The sequence below is a fragment of the Heterodontus francisci genome, chromosome 30 (genome assembly GCF_036365525.1).
Source record: "Heterodontus francisci isolate sHetFra1 chromosome 30, sHetFra1.hap1, whole genome shotgun sequence".
Lineage (NCBI taxonomy): Eukaryota > Metazoa > Chordata > Chondrichthyes > Heterodontiformes > Heterodontidae > Heterodontus > Heterodontus francisci.
Genome location: NC_090400.1, coordinates 16610780 through 16628896, shown reverse-complemented (window position 1 = coordinate 16628896; position 18117 = coordinate 16610780). Strand labels below are relative to the sequence as shown.

The following is an 18117-nucleotide window of genomic DNA, read 5'->3' as shown; positions in this document are numbered from 1 at the left end:
TATACCCTATCAATACAACTTTTACCAATAATACTAATAACTTCACCAATAGTAATAAACCTTATCTTAAAAATAAAAGATAAGACTCACCAGCTACCCACTTGCCATTTGTTATTAGTACTTAATATTTTTAACATTTTTAAACTCCCAGTTGTTTAGACTCAGTTCCTAAGCAGTTTAGACTCAGTTCCTAAGCAGCAGATGCTCACCAGCCAAACAACTCACCGCTTTCCTGTCATGCCACGGTTTGATGATTTTTTTCGAACTCCGGTATGTAGAGGTACTTGTCTCCATGCAGGTCCACCGCTGCCACCACCACTCCAGACTCCCTCCAGGTAAATATGTGATTTTTTTTTTTTACAAACTCCGGCGCATAGTCTCCATGCAGATCACTTATCTGGAGAGAGTTGGGAGTGGTGGCGGCAGCGGCGGACCTGTGAGGAGCCTACCAGGGAGAGGGTAAATCCAGACCCAGGCTCGGGGCCTTTCACTTACCTGGAGAGAGTCAGGAGCAGCAGCAGACCTGCGAGGAGCCTACCTCTACCCACCGGAGTTTGAAACAAGAAAACAAATCAAACCGTGACATCAGAGGAAAGAGGTGAGTTGATTGGCTTCTGAGTATTGCAACTTAGGACCTCAGTTTAAACAGCAGGGAGTTTAACCATGTTAAAAATATTAAGTATTAATCACAAGTAACAAGTGGGTAACTGGTGAGTCTTGTCTTTTATTTTAAAATAAAGTTTATTACTATTGGTGAGGTTATTACTACTATTAGCGTTTTAGTATTGTTAGGGTATATTAGTAGTGGTGAGGTAGATTAGTATTGGTAAAGATTAGTTTTAGCAGTAATAAGGTTATTATTACTGTTGGTAGGGGTTTTAATAACAGCAGGGTTTATACTGAGGATGGTGATTGTTCATCTGGGGAGTGCAACCAGAGCCAAGGCCATGGCAGAACGGGTGGTACAAGGAAGACTGGAAGAGTGATAGGAGATTCGATAGTCAGAGGAACAGACAGGCGTTTCTTTGGCCGCAGAAGTGAATCCAGGATGGTATGTTGCTTGCCTGGTGCCTGGGTCAAGGATGTTACTGAACAGCTGCAGAGCACTCTGAGGGTGGGCGGGGAGGGTGAACAGTCAGCAGTCGTGGATCACATTGGTATGAACAACATAGGCAGGAAGAGGGATGTGGTCCTGCCGAAGGAGTTTAGTGAGCTCGGTAAGAAGTTAGCGAGCAGGACCTCAAAAGTAGTAATCTCCAGATTACTCCCAGTACCACGCGCAAGTGAGTATAGAAATAGGAGGATAGTGCAGATGAACGCGTGGCTGGAAAGATTGTGCAGGAGGGAGGGTTTTAGATTCCTGGGAAGCTGGGACAAATTTCCTTGCAGGGTGATTTGCTAGTACTATTGGGGAGGGTTTAAACTAACTTGGCAGAGGTGAGGGAACCAGGAGGAAATATCAGAGAAGGTGCACTGAATACTGAGAGAGAGAATTGTAAGTTATTAGGTGGGGTCAGAATAAGGGAGAAAGTAATAAAGTCTAAATCAGGGTTAATATGCACGTACGTGAATGCATGGAGTGTTGTTAAGATTGGTGACTTACAGACGCAGATTGACGTGGAAATATGTTGTGGCTATGAGACCTGGCTCAATGAAGGGTAAGACTGGATATTGAATATTCCCGGATACAAGGTGTTTAGGAAAGGGAAAGAAGAGGGAGGGTGGTGGTATTGGTTAAGGAGAGCATTGTATTGCTGGAGAAAAAGAATGTCCCAGAGGGGTTGAGGACAGAATCAATTTGCTAGAGCTAAGGAACAAAAAAAGTGCAGTTACATGGCTTGGTGTTGTCTTTCAGCCACCAACTAGTGGGAAGGATGTGGAGGAACAAATTTGCAAGGAAGTTGGAGAGGTGCAAAAATTATAGAGTAGTTATAATGGGGGACTTAAATTATCCAAGGATAGACTGGGATTTTAGTAGTGTGAAGGACACTGAGGGGCAAGAGTTCCTAGAGTGTGTTCAAGAAAATTTTCTACGGCAGTATGTTTCTAGTCCAATGAGAAAGGAGGCACTACGAGACCTGGTTCTTGGGAATGAGGTGGGCCAAGTGGATCAAGTATCAGTAGGAAATTATTTAGGCGACAGTGATCATTGTATCATAAGGTTTAAGTTGACTATGGAAAAGGACAACGAACAATCCAGAGTAAGAATAATTATCTGGGGGGAAGCCAACTTCAGTGGGTTGAGAACAGAGCTGGGGCGAATAAATTGGAGTCAAAGCTTGGCAGGAAAAACAGTAGTTGAACAATGGGCTACCTTCAAAGAAGAGAGAGTTCGGGCATGATAAAGGTATGTTCTCTCAAAGGGAAAAGGCAGGGTAAACAAATCCAGAGTTTCCTGGATGACAAAAGAGGTAGAGATTAAGATAAAGAAGGAAAAAAGTGTGCTTATGACAGATCTTGGGTAGAAAATACTATTGAGAACCAGACTGAATATAGAAGGTCCAGAGGGGAAGTGAAAAAGATGAGAGAAGCAAAGAGAGAGTATGAAAAGGGACAGGCAGCTAACATTAAAGGGACTCCCAAAGTTTACTATAAACACACAAATAGTAAAAGGGGGTGGTAAGAGGAGGAGTTGGGCCGATTAGGGACCATCAAGGGGATTTATGCATGGAGGCAGAGGGTGTAGCTGAGGTATTAAATGAACACTTTGCATCTGTCTTTACTAAGGAAGAAGATGCAACCCAGGCAATGGTGGAGGAGGAGGTAATTCAGGCACTAGAAGGCTTTAAAATTGATGACATATTAGATTAGCTGTCTTGTATCTAAAGTCGATAAAACACCAGGACCAGATGAGATGTATCCAGGTAAAGCCTGGTTCAGGTATAAAATTAAAACCTGACCCGGGCCAGACACAGCAACAGCCAACCTGAACCCGACCCAGGCACGAGTCCTTTAATTTTTTTATATGCCCGAGCCCGACACATGTGGTCGGGATTGGTCGGGTGGCCAGGCTTTACTGCAGAGCGCGGAGACCGGACTGTACTTTTCCCACCTTGACGTCCTGAATGTTCATTTGAAGATTACTTCCTGGAACAAGGCAGCACTGTCCACGCCCGACCTGACCAGAGTCTGAACGCTGGACCCAGAAAAGAGACCTGACCCGAACTCGACACGTCGTCGGGTTCGGGTCAGGTAACCACGCTTTACATCCAAGGGTACTGAGGGAAGTGAGGTTGGAAATCACAGACAGTGGCCATAATTTTTTAATCTTCCATAGACTCTCGGGGGTGGTGCCAGAGGACTGGAGAATTGCAAACGTTACACCCGTGTTTAAAAAAAGGGTGTAAAGGACAAGTCCAGCAACTACAGGCCAGTCAGTTTAACTTTCGTGGTGGGGAAACTTTTAGACAGAATAATTCGGGACAAAATTAATAGTCACATGGGCAAATGCAGGTTAATTATATTACTACCAGGTGAGGAGGGGGGTCTCAGGCTCCCCTTTCACCTCTTCTCTGGTTTGACCACAACAGGGTTTATCCTTTTTTTTTAAAAACAGTGATTGAACTTATCACTTCAGTGAGCCCTTACTCCTGTTCCTTTAATATAATTGCCAAATAACCAATCAGACAGGTTTTCTTGAGTTTAAACAAAGAAGTAAGTTTATTATCCATATCACACTAAACAGGTTAAAATTACTAAAATAAGCGACACATCCATGCTCACATTCACATGAGAAACACACACACACAAATATACCACAGAGGGAAACAGAGTTGGGTGGTTGGATAAGAGTCTGAAATAAATGGAATTTAAATACAGTTCAGCAGTCCCAGAGTCCTTAGTTGAAATTGTAGTCCTGAAGTCCTTGCTGGGCCACGTGCACGGTTCGGGCTTGCTTTTCAGGCTCTGGAAGGGAGAAGAGGGGGTTTTGACCCATGTATCCTGGTTGTTGGTTGTGGGGGTCTGTAGACTTATCTTTACCAGCTGCAGCTGAGGCTTCTCTGGATCTTTACTGGAGAGAGAGAGAACTGATCTGTGGATGGCTTCTCAGTTACTGTTCTGCTTTCTGAATGACCAAACTTAGCCTCTTCAGAGCTGTACAGCAGTCACATGATATTCCCAAACTCTTTGTTGGGTTAATGAGGCCCTTCTGGAAAATTCTGAGATTCAAGGTGCCACAACTTAAGCTGTTCAGTCACACTTGGAGGGGTTTGGCTCTTTCAATGTCAATGGGTGTTGATTGGTCTTGACTACTGTGTTGACAGTCATTTCAGATAGTTTAATCAGAGAGCAACCCATTGTTCTGGCTATGTTGAATCAGTCATGTCTCCCGTCTAATCCTTTGGAGTTTCAAATGCAAATTTTCATGGCCATCTTGACTGCCAGATTACTCTTTAAAAGAAGTTATTTGGCGGAATTTCCAGCAAAAGTCTCAGGCATGGTTCCAATCAATGAAATCAATATTTCCCATTTGGCATGTCGGGTTTTCATAACAATTAAAGAAAGCCAGCATGGATTTCTTAAGGGAAAATCATATTTAACTAACTTGCTGGAGTTTTTTGAGGAGGTAACAGAAAGGGTTGAGGAAGGCAATGCTGTTGATGTGTACATGGACTTTCAAAAGACGTTTGGTACAGTGCCACACAACAGACCTGTGAGCAAACTTGTAGCTCATGGAATAAAAGGGACAGTAGCAACATGGATACAAAATTGGCTGAGTGACAGGAAACAAAGATTAGTAATTAATGGATGTTTTTTGGCTGGAGGAGGGTATGTAATGGAGTTCGCTAGGGGTCAATGTTGGGTTCCTTGCATTTCCTGATGCATATTAATGACTTAGACCTTGTCGGGTCTAGTAGGGTTCGGGTCAGGTAGCCAGGCTTTAGTTGGTGGAATGGGCGGATAGGTGGCAGATGAAGTTCAACGCAGAGAAATGTGAAGTGATTCATTTTGGTACAAAGAACATGGAGCGATAATATAAAATAAAGGGTACAATTCTAAAAGGGGTGCAAGAGCAGAGGGACTTGGCTGTATATGTGCATAAGTCATTGAAGGTGGCAGGACTGGTTGAGAGAATGGCTGATAAACTATACAGTATCCCGGGCTGCTTGAATAGGGGCATAGAGTACAAGAGCAAGGAAGTTATGTTAAACTTATACAAGACACTAGTTCGGCCTCGGCTGGAGTATTGCGTCCAATTTTGGGCGCTGCACTTTAGGAAAGATGTGAGGGCATTGGAGAGAGTACAGAAAAAAAAATTGTGAATGGTTCCAGGGACGAGGAACTTTAGTTATGACGATAGATTGGAGAAGTTAGGACTGTTTTCCTTGGAGAAGAGAAGGCTGAGAGGTGATTTGATAGAGGTATTCAAAATCATGAGGGGTATGGACAGAGTGGATGGGGAGAAACTTCCCACTCTTGAAAGGATCGAGAACGAGAGGGCGCAGATTTAAAGTAATGGGTAAGAGAAGCAAAAGCGACATGAGGAAAAACGTTTTCACACAGCGAGTGGTTAAGATCTGGAATGCGCTGCCTGAGTGTGTAGTGGAGGCAGGTTCAATTGAAGCATTCAAAAGGGAATAAGACTGTTATATGAAAAGGAAGAATGTGCAGGGTTACTGGGAGAATGGCACTAAGTGAATTGCTCTTACGGAGAGCCGGTGTAAACACGATAGGCCGAATGGCCACCTTTTGTGCTGTAACAATTCTGTGATTTCTGACAATGGATACAACCAATCTGTTTGTTGAACATAAGTTCTTTAGGCACAATATTGAAAATAAACCAATATGCTAAACATCTTGCTGTAGCCTGCACTTACTGTTTGTCAGACTTGCTGCTTGTGTGATGCTTCTGTCATGTATGGGTGCAATGCCTGGGTAGTAAAGTTTGTTCCTTAGGTATGTATACTTACTTTTCAATGCTGCCAATGCTAGGTGATGCTCTGGCTCCTCCAAGCTTCGTCTCCCAGGTCCGTTATTCTAGATGAAGCTGCAGCTAAGTTTTTCTTTAACATTAACCTCTGACACTGGTTTTCTACTGAATTTTTTATTTTACATTTATTTTCCAATGTTGCTAGTTGCTTTATTTCAGTGCAATTTAAATTTAGGTTTAAATTTACTTTTATGCTGCCTCCAAAGGCCTCTGGACCTCCTTTTACACCCTACTTCTTTTCCCCCGGCCTGCCTGTTCTTACATGGCCTCCCAGCTTGGATCCCTATTCCTTACCTGTTATTTATGCTGGCCTTCCCTCAGCCTCATCCATCTTCCATTGTACCTCTGGCTGCTTGCGTACCTACTCAGCTCCAGGCTTGGATCTGTTGCCTCACTCATGTGCCAACTTGTGCTTGGGCCTTGCTGCCTGGCTTATTCTGGTTGCCATACTTGACTAAATTTCCAGCAGCAAACTAGGAAAATGGTAAAACAAGATTGTACAATATTGAGTGCTATGTTCTATTTATAGTGTTACAGTGCTGCTTACTCTGGGAGGATAAAGTGGTAAGGAGGGATTGGATAGTGGGATTCGGGGAAGTGGCAAGTACAGGGGCTAAGAGTTCAAAAAGGTGAGGGGAGACGCTGAATGAAGTGGTGGTGGTAAGGGAAACAGACACAGATTGGACAGTGTTGTGAGGTTGAGGCTTAAGGAGAGGGATATGCAAGGAGATGTTGAAGGTTGCGGGCTGCATTTTCCCTGCATTTGCTACAAGAAAATGTAGCCTGTGGTCCTCAGCAGCCCCTTTGCCTGCAACACCATGCCACCTATCACCTCAAGATGAAAAGGAGTGAGACAAGGAAACATCAACACAATGGTAGGTGTGGAAGTGAGATACCATATGCCCTGACTTGCATTGTGCTGTGCCATAGGAGATCCATTATTTTGTATAAAATAGAAGAAACTGGGTGTTTTGCACTTTTTGCCATTTACGTAATTGAACAAAATATTATAAACGTGTGATTCTTCAGTTCGTCCAAGGTTGTACTCAATGCCTGCTGTAGTCAATGTATGCATCAGTCGGAGTCTAATAAGTCAGCTGTGAGGTTATAACAATGAGTCTGAATTGGTGCTGGTGTGAGAACAGCATCTAGAGTGATTCTGGTTTATAGTTGTACAAATGTAATACTTGCAATTTAGGTGAATTAACATTTGGAGATGGAATTGTGGAAAATTTTGGAGTCAATGCAATGCCATGGGGTAAATTCTGTGACCCCATGTTCCTGGCATGGAGCATTGTTTGAAGGGAGCTCAAATCACAGATAGGCCTCTTGACATTTTAGAGGCAATTCTATGCACTGATTGCATGAGTCGCCTCGCTGGATGAGCTGTTTCAACAAATTTAGTCTAATATTTATGTGCAGGGTTAACAGCAGTGGTATAGATTCTGCGACAAGGATTTTCAACACTATTATTATTGTAATTCTGATGTTTCTCTTACTTACAGCTGAAGCAATGGGACAGACGCAAGCAATGATTGTACCTTATCGTAAGTTTGAATCTCATCCTAAAGACCTCTATGTGGAGGGTTTACCTGACAACATTCCATTCAGAAGCCCTTCTTGGTATGGTATTCCTAGGTTAGAGAAGATCTTACAAGCAAGTAATCGGATTAAGTTTGTTATTAAAAGGTTGGTTTGGTTTCCTTTTTAATTGCAGCACTTTTAAGATGCAATGTATGAACTTTAAACTTTGTGTTAGTTGCCAGTTTAAGTTGAACTCCATTTTAAAAAAAAGATCTGTCTGACTGAGAAATGGTGGGGAGAGGTGAAAACAACACAAGTCAGATCAAACCTACTTTAAGCTATGTACCATCAAAATAGAATGTTTGAGTGATCAGAGTGAGCTTTGGGCAAGAGCTGAATACCATTAAATTTTGAGCTTCAGAGTGAGCAGTTAATTTTAATTTGTTAGTTTTGGAATACTTACTAAATGTGGAAGTATCTAGCAGCAGATTTATGCTTCAAAGTGAACCCTGAGAGGCTTGAAAAATGTTTAATTTGTTACAGCAGTATTGGATGTACATCCCAACTTGCTGTTGCTGATGAGTGATCTCTTCTTCTTCTTTGGACTCCTTGTCTCGAGAGACAATGGGTAAGCGCCTGGAGGTGATCGGTGGTTTGTGAAGCAGCGCCTAGAGTGGCTATAAAGGCCAATTCTAGAGTGACAGACTCTTCCACAGGTGCTGCAGATAAAATTGGTTGTCGGGGCTGTTACACAGTTGGCTCTCCCCTTGCGCTTCTGTCTTTTTTCCTACCAACTGCTAAGTCTCTTCGACTCGCCACACTTTATGGCTGCCTGCCAGCTCTGGCGATCACTGGCAACTGACTCCCACGACTTGTGATCAATGTCACAGGACTTCATGTCGTGTTTGCAGACATCTTTAAAGCAGAGACATGGATGGCCGGTGGGTCTGATACCAGTGACGAGCTCTCTGTACAATGCATCCTTGGGGATCCTGCCATCTTCCATGCGGCTCACATGGCCAAGCCATCTCAAGCGCCGCTGGCTCAGTAGGGTGTATATGCTGGGAATATTGGCCGCCTCGAGGACTTCTGCGTTGGAGATACGGTCCTGCCACCTGATGCCAAGGATTCTCCGGAGGCAGTGAAGATGGAATGAATTGAGACGTCGCTCTTGGCTGACCTACGTTGTCCAGGCCTCGCTGCCGTAGAGCAAGGTACTGAGGACACAGGCTTGATACCTTCGGACTTTTGTGTTCCTTGTCCATGCGCCATTTTCCCACACTCTCTTGGCCAGTCTAGACTTAGCAGTGGAAGCCTTTCCCATGCGCTTGTTGATTTCTGCATCGAGAGTCAGGTTAGTAGGTGAACTCTTGAACTACTTCCAGAGCGTGGTCGCCGATATTGATGGATGGAGCATTTCTGACGTCCTGTCCCATGATGTTCGTTTTCTTGCGGCTGATGGTTAGGCCAAATTCGTTGCAGGCAGCTGCAATCCTGTCCATGAGTTGCTGCAGACACTCTTCGGTGTGAGATGTTAATGCAGCATCGTCAGCAAAGAGAAGTTCCCTGATGAGGACTTTCCAAACTTTGGTCTTCGCTCTTAGCCGGGCAAGGTTGAACAACCTGCCACCTGATCTCGTGTGGAGGAAAATTCCTTCTTCTGAAGACATGTGAACGCATGTGAGAGCAGCAGGGAGAAGATGATCCCAAACAGTGTAGGTGCGAGAACACAGCCCTGTTTCACACCACTCAGGATAGGAAAGGGGTCTGATGAGGTGCTGCTATGTTGAATTGTGCCTTTCATATGGTCATGGAATGAGGTGGTGATACTTAGTAGCTTTGGTGGACATCCGATCTTTTCTAGTAGTCTGAAGAGACCACGTCTGCTGACTAGGTCAAAGGCTTTGGTGAGATCAATGAAAGCAACGTAGAGGGGCATCTGTTGTTCGCAGCATTTCTCCTGTAGCTGGCAAAGGGAGAACAGCATGTCAATGGTGGATCTCTCTGCTCGAAAGCCACACTGTGCCTCAGGGTAGACACGCTCAGCCAGCTTCTGGAGCCTGTTTAAAGCGACTCGAGCGAAGACTTTCCCACTATGCTGAGCAGGGAGATTCCACGGTAGTTGTTGCAGTCACCGCGGTCACCCTTGTTCTTATAGAGGGTGGTGATATTGGCATCGCGCATGTCCTGTGGTACTGCTCCCTCGTCCCAGCACAGGCAAAGCTGTTCGTAGAGTGCTGAAAATATAGCAGGCTTGGCACTCTTGATTATTTCAGGGGTAATGCCGTCCTTCCCAAGTGCTATTCTGCTGGCTAGAGAATCAATGGCATCACTGAGTTCCGATTTTGTTGGCTGTACGTCCAGCTCATCCGTGACTGGCCGAGACTGAGCTGCATTGAGGGCGGTCAACATTTTCCCTGGAGTACAGTTCTAGGTAGTACTCAACCCAGCGGTCCATTTGCTTGCGTTGGTCAGTGATTGTGTCCCCTGATTTAGATTTGAGTGGGGCGATCTTCTTGATGGTTGGCCCAAAAGCGCTCTCAATGCCATCATATATTCCTCTGATTCCGATGTCTGAGGCCAGCTGAATATGACTGCATAGGTGTTGCCAGTAGTCATTTACGCAGCGCCTGGCTGTTCTTTGTGCAGCGATTCTGGCTGCTTTAAGTGCTACGGATGTAAACTCACTGGGGGCTTTCTTGTAGCTCAGCAGTGCAATGCGCTTAGCGGCAATGACAGGTTCCAGCTCTTCAAAGTGAGATTGAAACCAGTCTGCATTCTGCTTCACACGTTTGCCATAGGTGGTCATTGCTGTGTCATAGATGGCGTCTCTGATGTTGGCCCACTTGGTCTCTGCATCCCCTGTAGGAGTGTTTTGAAGGGCTTTTTCAAGTGAATTTATGTCTGTGGTGGCGGAGGCTCGTTCACTAACACATAGTTCATGAGTGAGCTATGTAATTAGAATTTACATTGCATTGTTAAAGTTAGTAGTACTAGGTTCAGGAGCTGATATTGGCTCAATATATCACTTTGGTATGGTGCACAAACTAAATCAAAACCTTTTGAAGTTGATGTAAATTGAAAATTTTATTCAATTCATAAAATGTTATGTTTAAGTTTAGTAAAACTGATGGAAATACATTTTCCTTTTTATCGGTAAAATATGATTTAGCTTTCATTTTATTTAATCTGATGTAATGAATTTTTATTCTAGATCAGAACTGCTAGTTAATGAGCAAAGTGAATCCAATATACAGAGATCAAACCCAACAGGTAAGAGCCCTTTCCCTCACCATATTTTCATGGTATAAGTGAAATAAATGCAGATATTTGTTGGGGCGGTTAATCACTTTGTATTAAGTGATATGCAAGATGTATACTATATTCTAGACATTAATCATCAGCCATGGCTCGGCAGTAGCACTCATTCTTCTAAGCTAGAAGGTTGTGGGTTGAAGTTCTACTCCAGAGTTGAACATAGGGGTTGATTTTCATCCACCCTGCCTGGCAGAGGGACCTTTAAAATTGAGTATTTTGACTTACTGTCCCCTTGTAGTTATAATCGTGCTGGTCACTGTTTTACTGTTGGCTGAATTTAAGTGACTGAGGTGCCCGTCAAATATCCTCTATATAATATATATATATATATATATATATATATATATATATATATATATATATAATAGAGAGGGGTCCTGTGAAATCATTGGGTCCCCTATTGCATTTCCTCATTTTGTTATCCGCCATAAATGGATAAAAGTCCGTTTCACTAATAGGGAATGACGGAGGAAAAGAAATGAGGCTGGATTTTGGAAGCCTGCCAGAGGCAGGAGTGCCCAGAATTTCTCCGTGCTGGCCGACATGCTGGTTTTCTGGCATCTTCCTGCCTCCGGGCCATTTTTCAGGAGGCAGGTCGGGTGGGGTGACAGCTATCCGCCTGCAAGCAGCGGGTAGCTTAACATAATTAAAAGGCCTATTATCAGAGGCCCACTGCCCTGCGGATATCCCATGGCGTCTGGTCTCCTGGTGGCAGACTTGGGGGCCCAGGACTCCAGGATCAGTTTGAGGGACTGCCACCGCTGTGGTCGCAGACCATCCTGTGGAGAGGTTTTCCCCTCCACAATAGTGTCTGGCCATTTTTTTTTTAAATTTGTAAAAGCAAAAGTGCACTCCCTTACCTGCATTGGCACACTGCAGCTCCTTCACTGCTGATGATCCTCCTATTGGCCCTCCAACTTCCGGAGCCCACCACTGTTCTTAATTGGACAACGAGCGTGCTCTCTGGCCATTACTTGGCCATTCCTTTGAAAATCATGTCAGGTGTCGAATTCTGACACTGTGGGGTTGGGACCTGAATTTGATTCAATGGAGGGGTCCCCACCTCAAAACAAAAATCCAGTTGCATTTACATACCCTGTCAACCCATATGTTGCTTCTGTATCATTTGTAAATCCTTCCTTGGGGCTTACGCTCAGCTTTTTGTCCTCTGTTATCTGCTTTAGTACTTGCCTGTCATGGATCAAAAGTTTCAGCAAATTCTATATTGGTTTTGCCATGGTCTCTTAGATAGCTTAAGTTTGTCGATGCCTATTGCTAAATTTAAAATATTCTGTACGCCATACTGGAGACAGCAGTAAGCCAGCAGAGCTGTTATAGTAATCCGTTCTAATTTTTGTCCCATGTCATAGCTGTATTTATACTGATAAATTTGCATGGGTGGTGAGTGACCTGTTGCTATTTTACACCTTGTATGCAAATTGGCTGCCACATTTGTCTACAAACAGTGGCTACACCAGCAATAATTCCTTTGGCTGTGAAGCACTTTGGGACATCCTGTGGGTGTGAAAAGTGCTATATTTATGCAGGCCTTCATTCTGCCTGTTTTTCCTTCTGTTCTTTTTCATCTTTCCGTTCTTCCTCATCTTATGACTAAATCAGAGCAATGGCTTAAGGTATCAATGTTTGATTCCCTGATTAGCTGTAAATCCATCTGAGCTTTCAATACTGTAGTTACATGAAGCACACTAACACTTTTGCAACAGTGAGCTTTTTTAGAAATGTGGATATGGCAGTGTCATTTGACTTCCATAGGTGTAGACTTTTGTTACTATTGACTAAGTTAATACACTGATATTTTCTTACTCATCCATGTCATTTTCTCAGCAAATGCCGTGGTGGGTCATTTGTTTGCCTGAACCTTGGCTACTGAGCAAATCCAGATGCACCTCCAGCTGTGCAGCAGTACTTGATTTGTTTTATTATTGAGGTTCCACAGTGCCTAACTAGGTTATGGATGATCAATAAGGAGGACTTTGGTAATGTTTTTGAAGGGTGAGGTGGCTAAGATCAACCTTGTTGGACAGGGACTCTGTGTGCACGTGTTTTTGTGCATGTTTTAGTGAGTCATGTGCCATTTTTACTCTACAATGTCCATTGTTGGTCAGTGGGATGAAATTTTAACAGAATGAACAACTGTGATGGTAAGTTTTTATTATATTTGCTGTTGGATTGTGCAAAGCTGTGTCAAAGAGGGACATTCAATGCAATAACTTTAAAAATAAAAGACATTGGCATGTCATGGTCCTTCTACCTTACCTGGAATTGTGATTGAATTAGCCATGTGTGTGGAAGAGATTTTTTTGTGGGTGGAGGGGAAATGGTGAGTAACTTTTCTTACTGTTTACATTGGGCTATTAATTTTTGACAGTCATTGGCTGTCACGCATGAGTGTTGGAAATTTATAACGACAAACTCTGCATATAATCTGTTTCTCCATTATTCCCTCTCACTATAACATAGCTCAGTTTTTCTTCAGCTATGCTTCTTATTTCAACATATACATACGCAATCTAGCTCTCATTGTAAACTTGTTAGCTTAATTGCCTGTGTAATGCATACTAAAATTCTGTAATGCACAGTTTTGATTCTGAACTTGAGAATTTAAAGAGTCATTCTTGCATGTCAAATATAAGAAACTGATGTACAATTATTAAAGTACAATGCTGCATAATTGCTTGAATTATCATGTACATAATGCATTTTAGTAAAACTTGTTTAGATCTCAAGTATGCTGGCCAACTGGATGTTCATTGGTAAGTTAGAACTACGAAAGGTTGTACGTCCCAACGTGTTTTATTCAACTAAATGTAGGTTTAAGAAATTGGACGATATACTTGGAGTGGTGTAGGGGAAATGCAAATTTATTTAACTCTCTTCCTTGCCCCTCCCCTCACTCCAATGGCAAACTGATTCTTGTGTTTTCTTTACCAAATGTTCTATTTCACGTTGATCAAAGAAACTTAACTTCCGTGAGCCATCTGAGCAGTCCAATGGAGCTGTGCTTACAATGATTAAAACATTAATTCAACTGTACATTTTTATTGTCATTTGCTTCATCCTAGTTGATGAAATGTTGAAGAGAAAAGTAATAATGCTGTTATATTTCAGGCTTTCTTGAAATTAATTTTGGACAATAATTGTTAAATTATTATGGTTTCATGTCTGTACGATCGCAACACTGACTAGTCTAGGAGAAGTTGTGTTTCGAAAACAGGTCAATGGTTCTGTTTACTGCTTCAGGTACTCATTATGTGCACTTACAAATGAAAAATCTTTCAGGTTGAGATTTAAAATGGCCCAGATAAACAAACTACTTATGCCACTATCAGCTTTATATTCCCTGCTGTTCCATCTGTATTTGCAGGCTATATATGTGTCACTTTATTTTTGTATTTTCCTTATTGCATTGTACTTTCTGATTTATGCAGGTTCAGTCCATAACAGTGATCATTTTAGGGACAGACTGATGCCATCTTTTGCTGATGCCTCAGGTACCACGTACTGTTTTTATCAATGGCATTTTCATATTTTCAGTACAAAAATGTGATTATCTGAACCGTGTCGTACTTTTTTCTAGTGCAACTGGAAAGGCAGTGCATTATAAAAATGTTTTAATTGTGTGCAACTAATGACCATCACACACAAAGGAGTGTTTAGAATAATGAGCTGAAGAACTCAACAACATGTGGTATCAGTCTGTCTCTAATATACTAAACATACATGAAATGGACTTGGTGCATATATTTTTATAAGCTACGCAATTTTTAATACCATGATGATGATTATTCATTTCTCCTCAGGAAGAAGAAAACAATGTCTAAAGTTAACATAGGTTGGAATCTGTAAGCCTGTGCCCTGGAATAAAATGTAGCTGAACTAAGTGATCCAGCAGAACTAAAGCTAAAACCTGCATGCAAGTTCACCGTCCATTTTAGTTCTTGATACTTTCTCAAATTCAACTCAAAATCACTTGTGAATCTTGATGAAAAGTTTGTAATGTGGCCAGTTGATTCCAGTAAAATGTTCACGCAGCTCTGACCTTCAGTACAGCAGAGTAGATTTGTTTCAGATTTTAGTTTAAAGTAAATCTTATCCAATATACTTATTTTATATTCCAGCAACTAATAAATTCCATGTTAAAGCATATTATTTTTTAAGCACTTCAAAACTGAGTTTAAATAAGGAGCCCATTAACTTTGCTGATATTAAAGCATAACTAGATAACATAGATTCAGTTCAACTATTCTGCCACTGTAGCTAAGTTTTTCTTTTGCAGAATCTGATTACAGTATCTTTTTTAAAGGGAAAATGCTATTTTATACATGATCTTTTAAGAGCAGTTGTTGCATTAAAGATTATATTTCAAGAATTTATTATAGCACTTGCAAAACATTTTCCATTTTACTACACAGTTCTATATGTATTATACTTTAAACATTCTATGACTTTGACATGGCCAAAGACCTAACTCAGCTGCCCAAATATTTAACTTTTTCCTTAGTTAAGTCTTGGGTTCAACCCTGGTCTGTTGTGGCATTATCAAGGCCATAGTGTATGTATTTCTAAGTGGCACAGAAGGCAGCAGTCAAAGTTTTAATTTGTTTTCCTAGTTCATTGTGTTATAACTTCTCATATCCTCCACAAAGTGAGCAGCTTGTACTCATTCCCACGTTGTTTTGATAAATTTACTCATGAACTAAATCCTATTTGAAATGGGGTCTCATCTGCTGTTGTATTATGAAAAATCCAGATGCATAATTTGGAGGGCAGCATAGAGACTTTTTTTTGTTAGTGAGTTATGGATTCAATTATATCACTAGTCAGCTTGTACTTTGTATTCTAGCTGTATTTGTAACCTGAAACTCTGGAAAGATTAGCACTCTTTCAAAGTGAGAGCCATGTTTTTGTTCCATGCGGAATGCACTTGTAGGAATTGAGATTGAGGTTTATGTTTATGTCCAAGGTTTTATTGCGCTACCTTGTTTGCTCGAGTTGTCCTACCCAATTCTCACCTCAGTTACAAGAAATCGAGCAGCTCAGACCGTCCAAAGTTACAAAGTACAGCATGTGATACAACATAGTTCACCATACAGTCAATAACCTCACTATTATACTATTTCCCAAGAAGGCAATAACTTAAGAGTTACAGAATAATTTAATATGACCACTCATGATTAGGGTATGACAGTTGTAGGAAAGTTCATTGTCACAGTCCCAATATGTTGCGCACATTAGCTGGAAGGCTTCAGGGGTGCCTCTTCCCTCCAAAGGTACGTGGGAAAATTGCTTGGGATTTATGTAATTAGGGTTCAGTATTGTCTAATTTAACTTTTTTTTTAAATTCTATTTCCATTCTGTCACCAGAAAGGCTTAACTATTCAACTTTTAACTTGTCAGAGATATCAAAGACTAAATTGGTCGCAGAGGTGTGTTGCTAAACAGCTACATTATTTACCACACTATAATTGTGATATTTAATATCAGTGATTAAAGTGATCTAAATCTAAAGAGGTAGCTAATATTTAGCATAGATCAGAATCAAATTGAATACAGGTGTAACAAACTCCTAGTTTCCAGTTTGTAACAGCAGTGTCATTTGGGTTACACAGAATAGTAGAATGACCTTAGATGCCAAGATTACGTTAGGGCGGTGCAGTGGTTAGCACCGCAGCCTCACAGCTCCAGCGACCCGGGTTCGATTCTGGATACTGCCTGTGCGGAGTTTGCAAGTTCTCCCTGTGACCGCGTGGGTTTCCGCCGGGTGCTCCGGTTTCCTCCCACAGCCAAAGACTTGCAAGTTGATAGGGAAATTGGCCATTGTAAATTGCCCCTAGTATAGGTAGGTGGTAGGGGAATTGTGAGGATGTGGCAGGAATATGGGATTAATGTAGGATTAGTATAAATGGGTGGTTGATGGTCGGCACAGACTCGGTGGGCTGAAGGGCCTGTTTCAGTGCTGTATCTCTAAATAAAATAAATAGCCACTTGACAAGTAAACCTTTTTCTAGTCTATAGTTCAAGTTATCATTGATAAGCTTCCGGGTTAATTCCAACGGTTGGATTAAAAAAAACCTTCCTCATGTAGCAGTTTAATTGTTGTATTGGATAGTTCTATTTACCTCTGCAGTGCTTGTTCCTTCTCTGGGGTATGGCTGCAGCAAGCTATTGTCCCTAGTCTTATTATTTTTTTCTCTCTTTGTTTATAAATGGCACCTTGAACATACTTGCTCTATTTCCTGAGCTTCAATTTAACCTTTCAGAAACTTCACAATACTGTGGCACAGTAGCGCAGTGGTTAGCACCGCAGCCTCACAGCTCCAGCGACCCGGGTTCAATTCTGGGTACTGCCTGTGTGGAGTTTGCAAGTTCTGCGTGGGTTTCCTCCGGGTGCTCCGGTTTCCTCCCACATGCCAAAGACTTGCAAGTTGATAGGTAAATTGGCCATTATAAATTGACCCTAGTATAGGTAGTTGGTAGGGAAATATAGGGACAGGTGGGAATGTGGTAGGGATACGGAATTAGTGTAGGATTAGTATAAATGGGTGGCTGATGGTCGGCACAGACTCGGTGGGCCGAAGGGCCTGTTTCAGTGCTGTATCTCTAAATAAAAAAATAAATAAATATCCAAAACCTTCACTCAGCTTTTTTAATCCATTGACAGTCAAGCTTAGAATGTTCTTTTGTCTCTGAATTAAAGCACCAGTGGCAGTCTCTCCAACTAGTTTTGCTGGAACTAGAATTTAATTAAGTCCTTCACCGCGAGTACAAAGCATCTGATATGGTCCTAATAAAAGGGCCCTGAACTTAAATGTTTCCTGGGAACTTTTAACCATCAGATTAACTGCATTTTTGTGCTTTTAGTATAAATGAATATTAGTAGATGGATTTGGTTTTAGTTATGATTTTGTCTTGAGACACCATGCTTTTGGCTATTGGACCAAAGAAACGAATATCTTGTGTCTGGGTTGTCTCAATGTTTGGCTTTTGTAAAATTTTCTTTTATTTTGTGGATACACCTGCTTTTCTCCATGCAGGATTTGCTGTTCAATTTAAGTACCAAAATTATGTAACAAAATTCATTTTGTGATCCGATTTGACAATCCATCCTATGTAGCCTTTATTTGGCTTAACTTATATAACGTCTTGACAACTTTGAAATTACAGTATGTGCTTGGCAAAATTACCAATTTTCAGTTCATATTGAGAAGTAGTAGGTAGCAGTCATGCTTTTCCTACTTCTATAACTATTAAGTGGGCCACTTCTTTGAATTGGCAGCAGTTCAACTGTTTTATCAGAACAGTTCTATCTTTCTCTGCAGTGC

At 41.7% G+C, this 18117-nt stretch overlaps 1 protein-coding gene across 9 annotated transcripts in view; it reads left to right on the top strand.

Moving 5' to 3' along the window:
• LOC137346600 (general transcription factor II-I-like) overlaps window positions 1–18117 on the top strand; it is a 237451-nt gene that overhangs the window by 161709 nt on the left and 57625 nt on the right. For 8 of the 9 annotated variants that reach the window (XM_068010145.1, XM_068010146.1, XM_068010150.1 and 5 more), the window contains 3 exons: window positions 7438–7621; window positions 10671–10729; window positions 14224–14286. In XM_068010145.1, coding sequence (XP_067866246.1) covers window positions 7438–7621; window positions 10671–10729; window positions 14224–14286 — 306 coding nt within the window. The remainder of the gene's footprint in view (window positions 1–7437; window positions 7622–10670; window positions 10730–14223; window positions 14287–18117) is intronic. The other variant, XM_068010149.1, reaches the window with a different exon arrangement.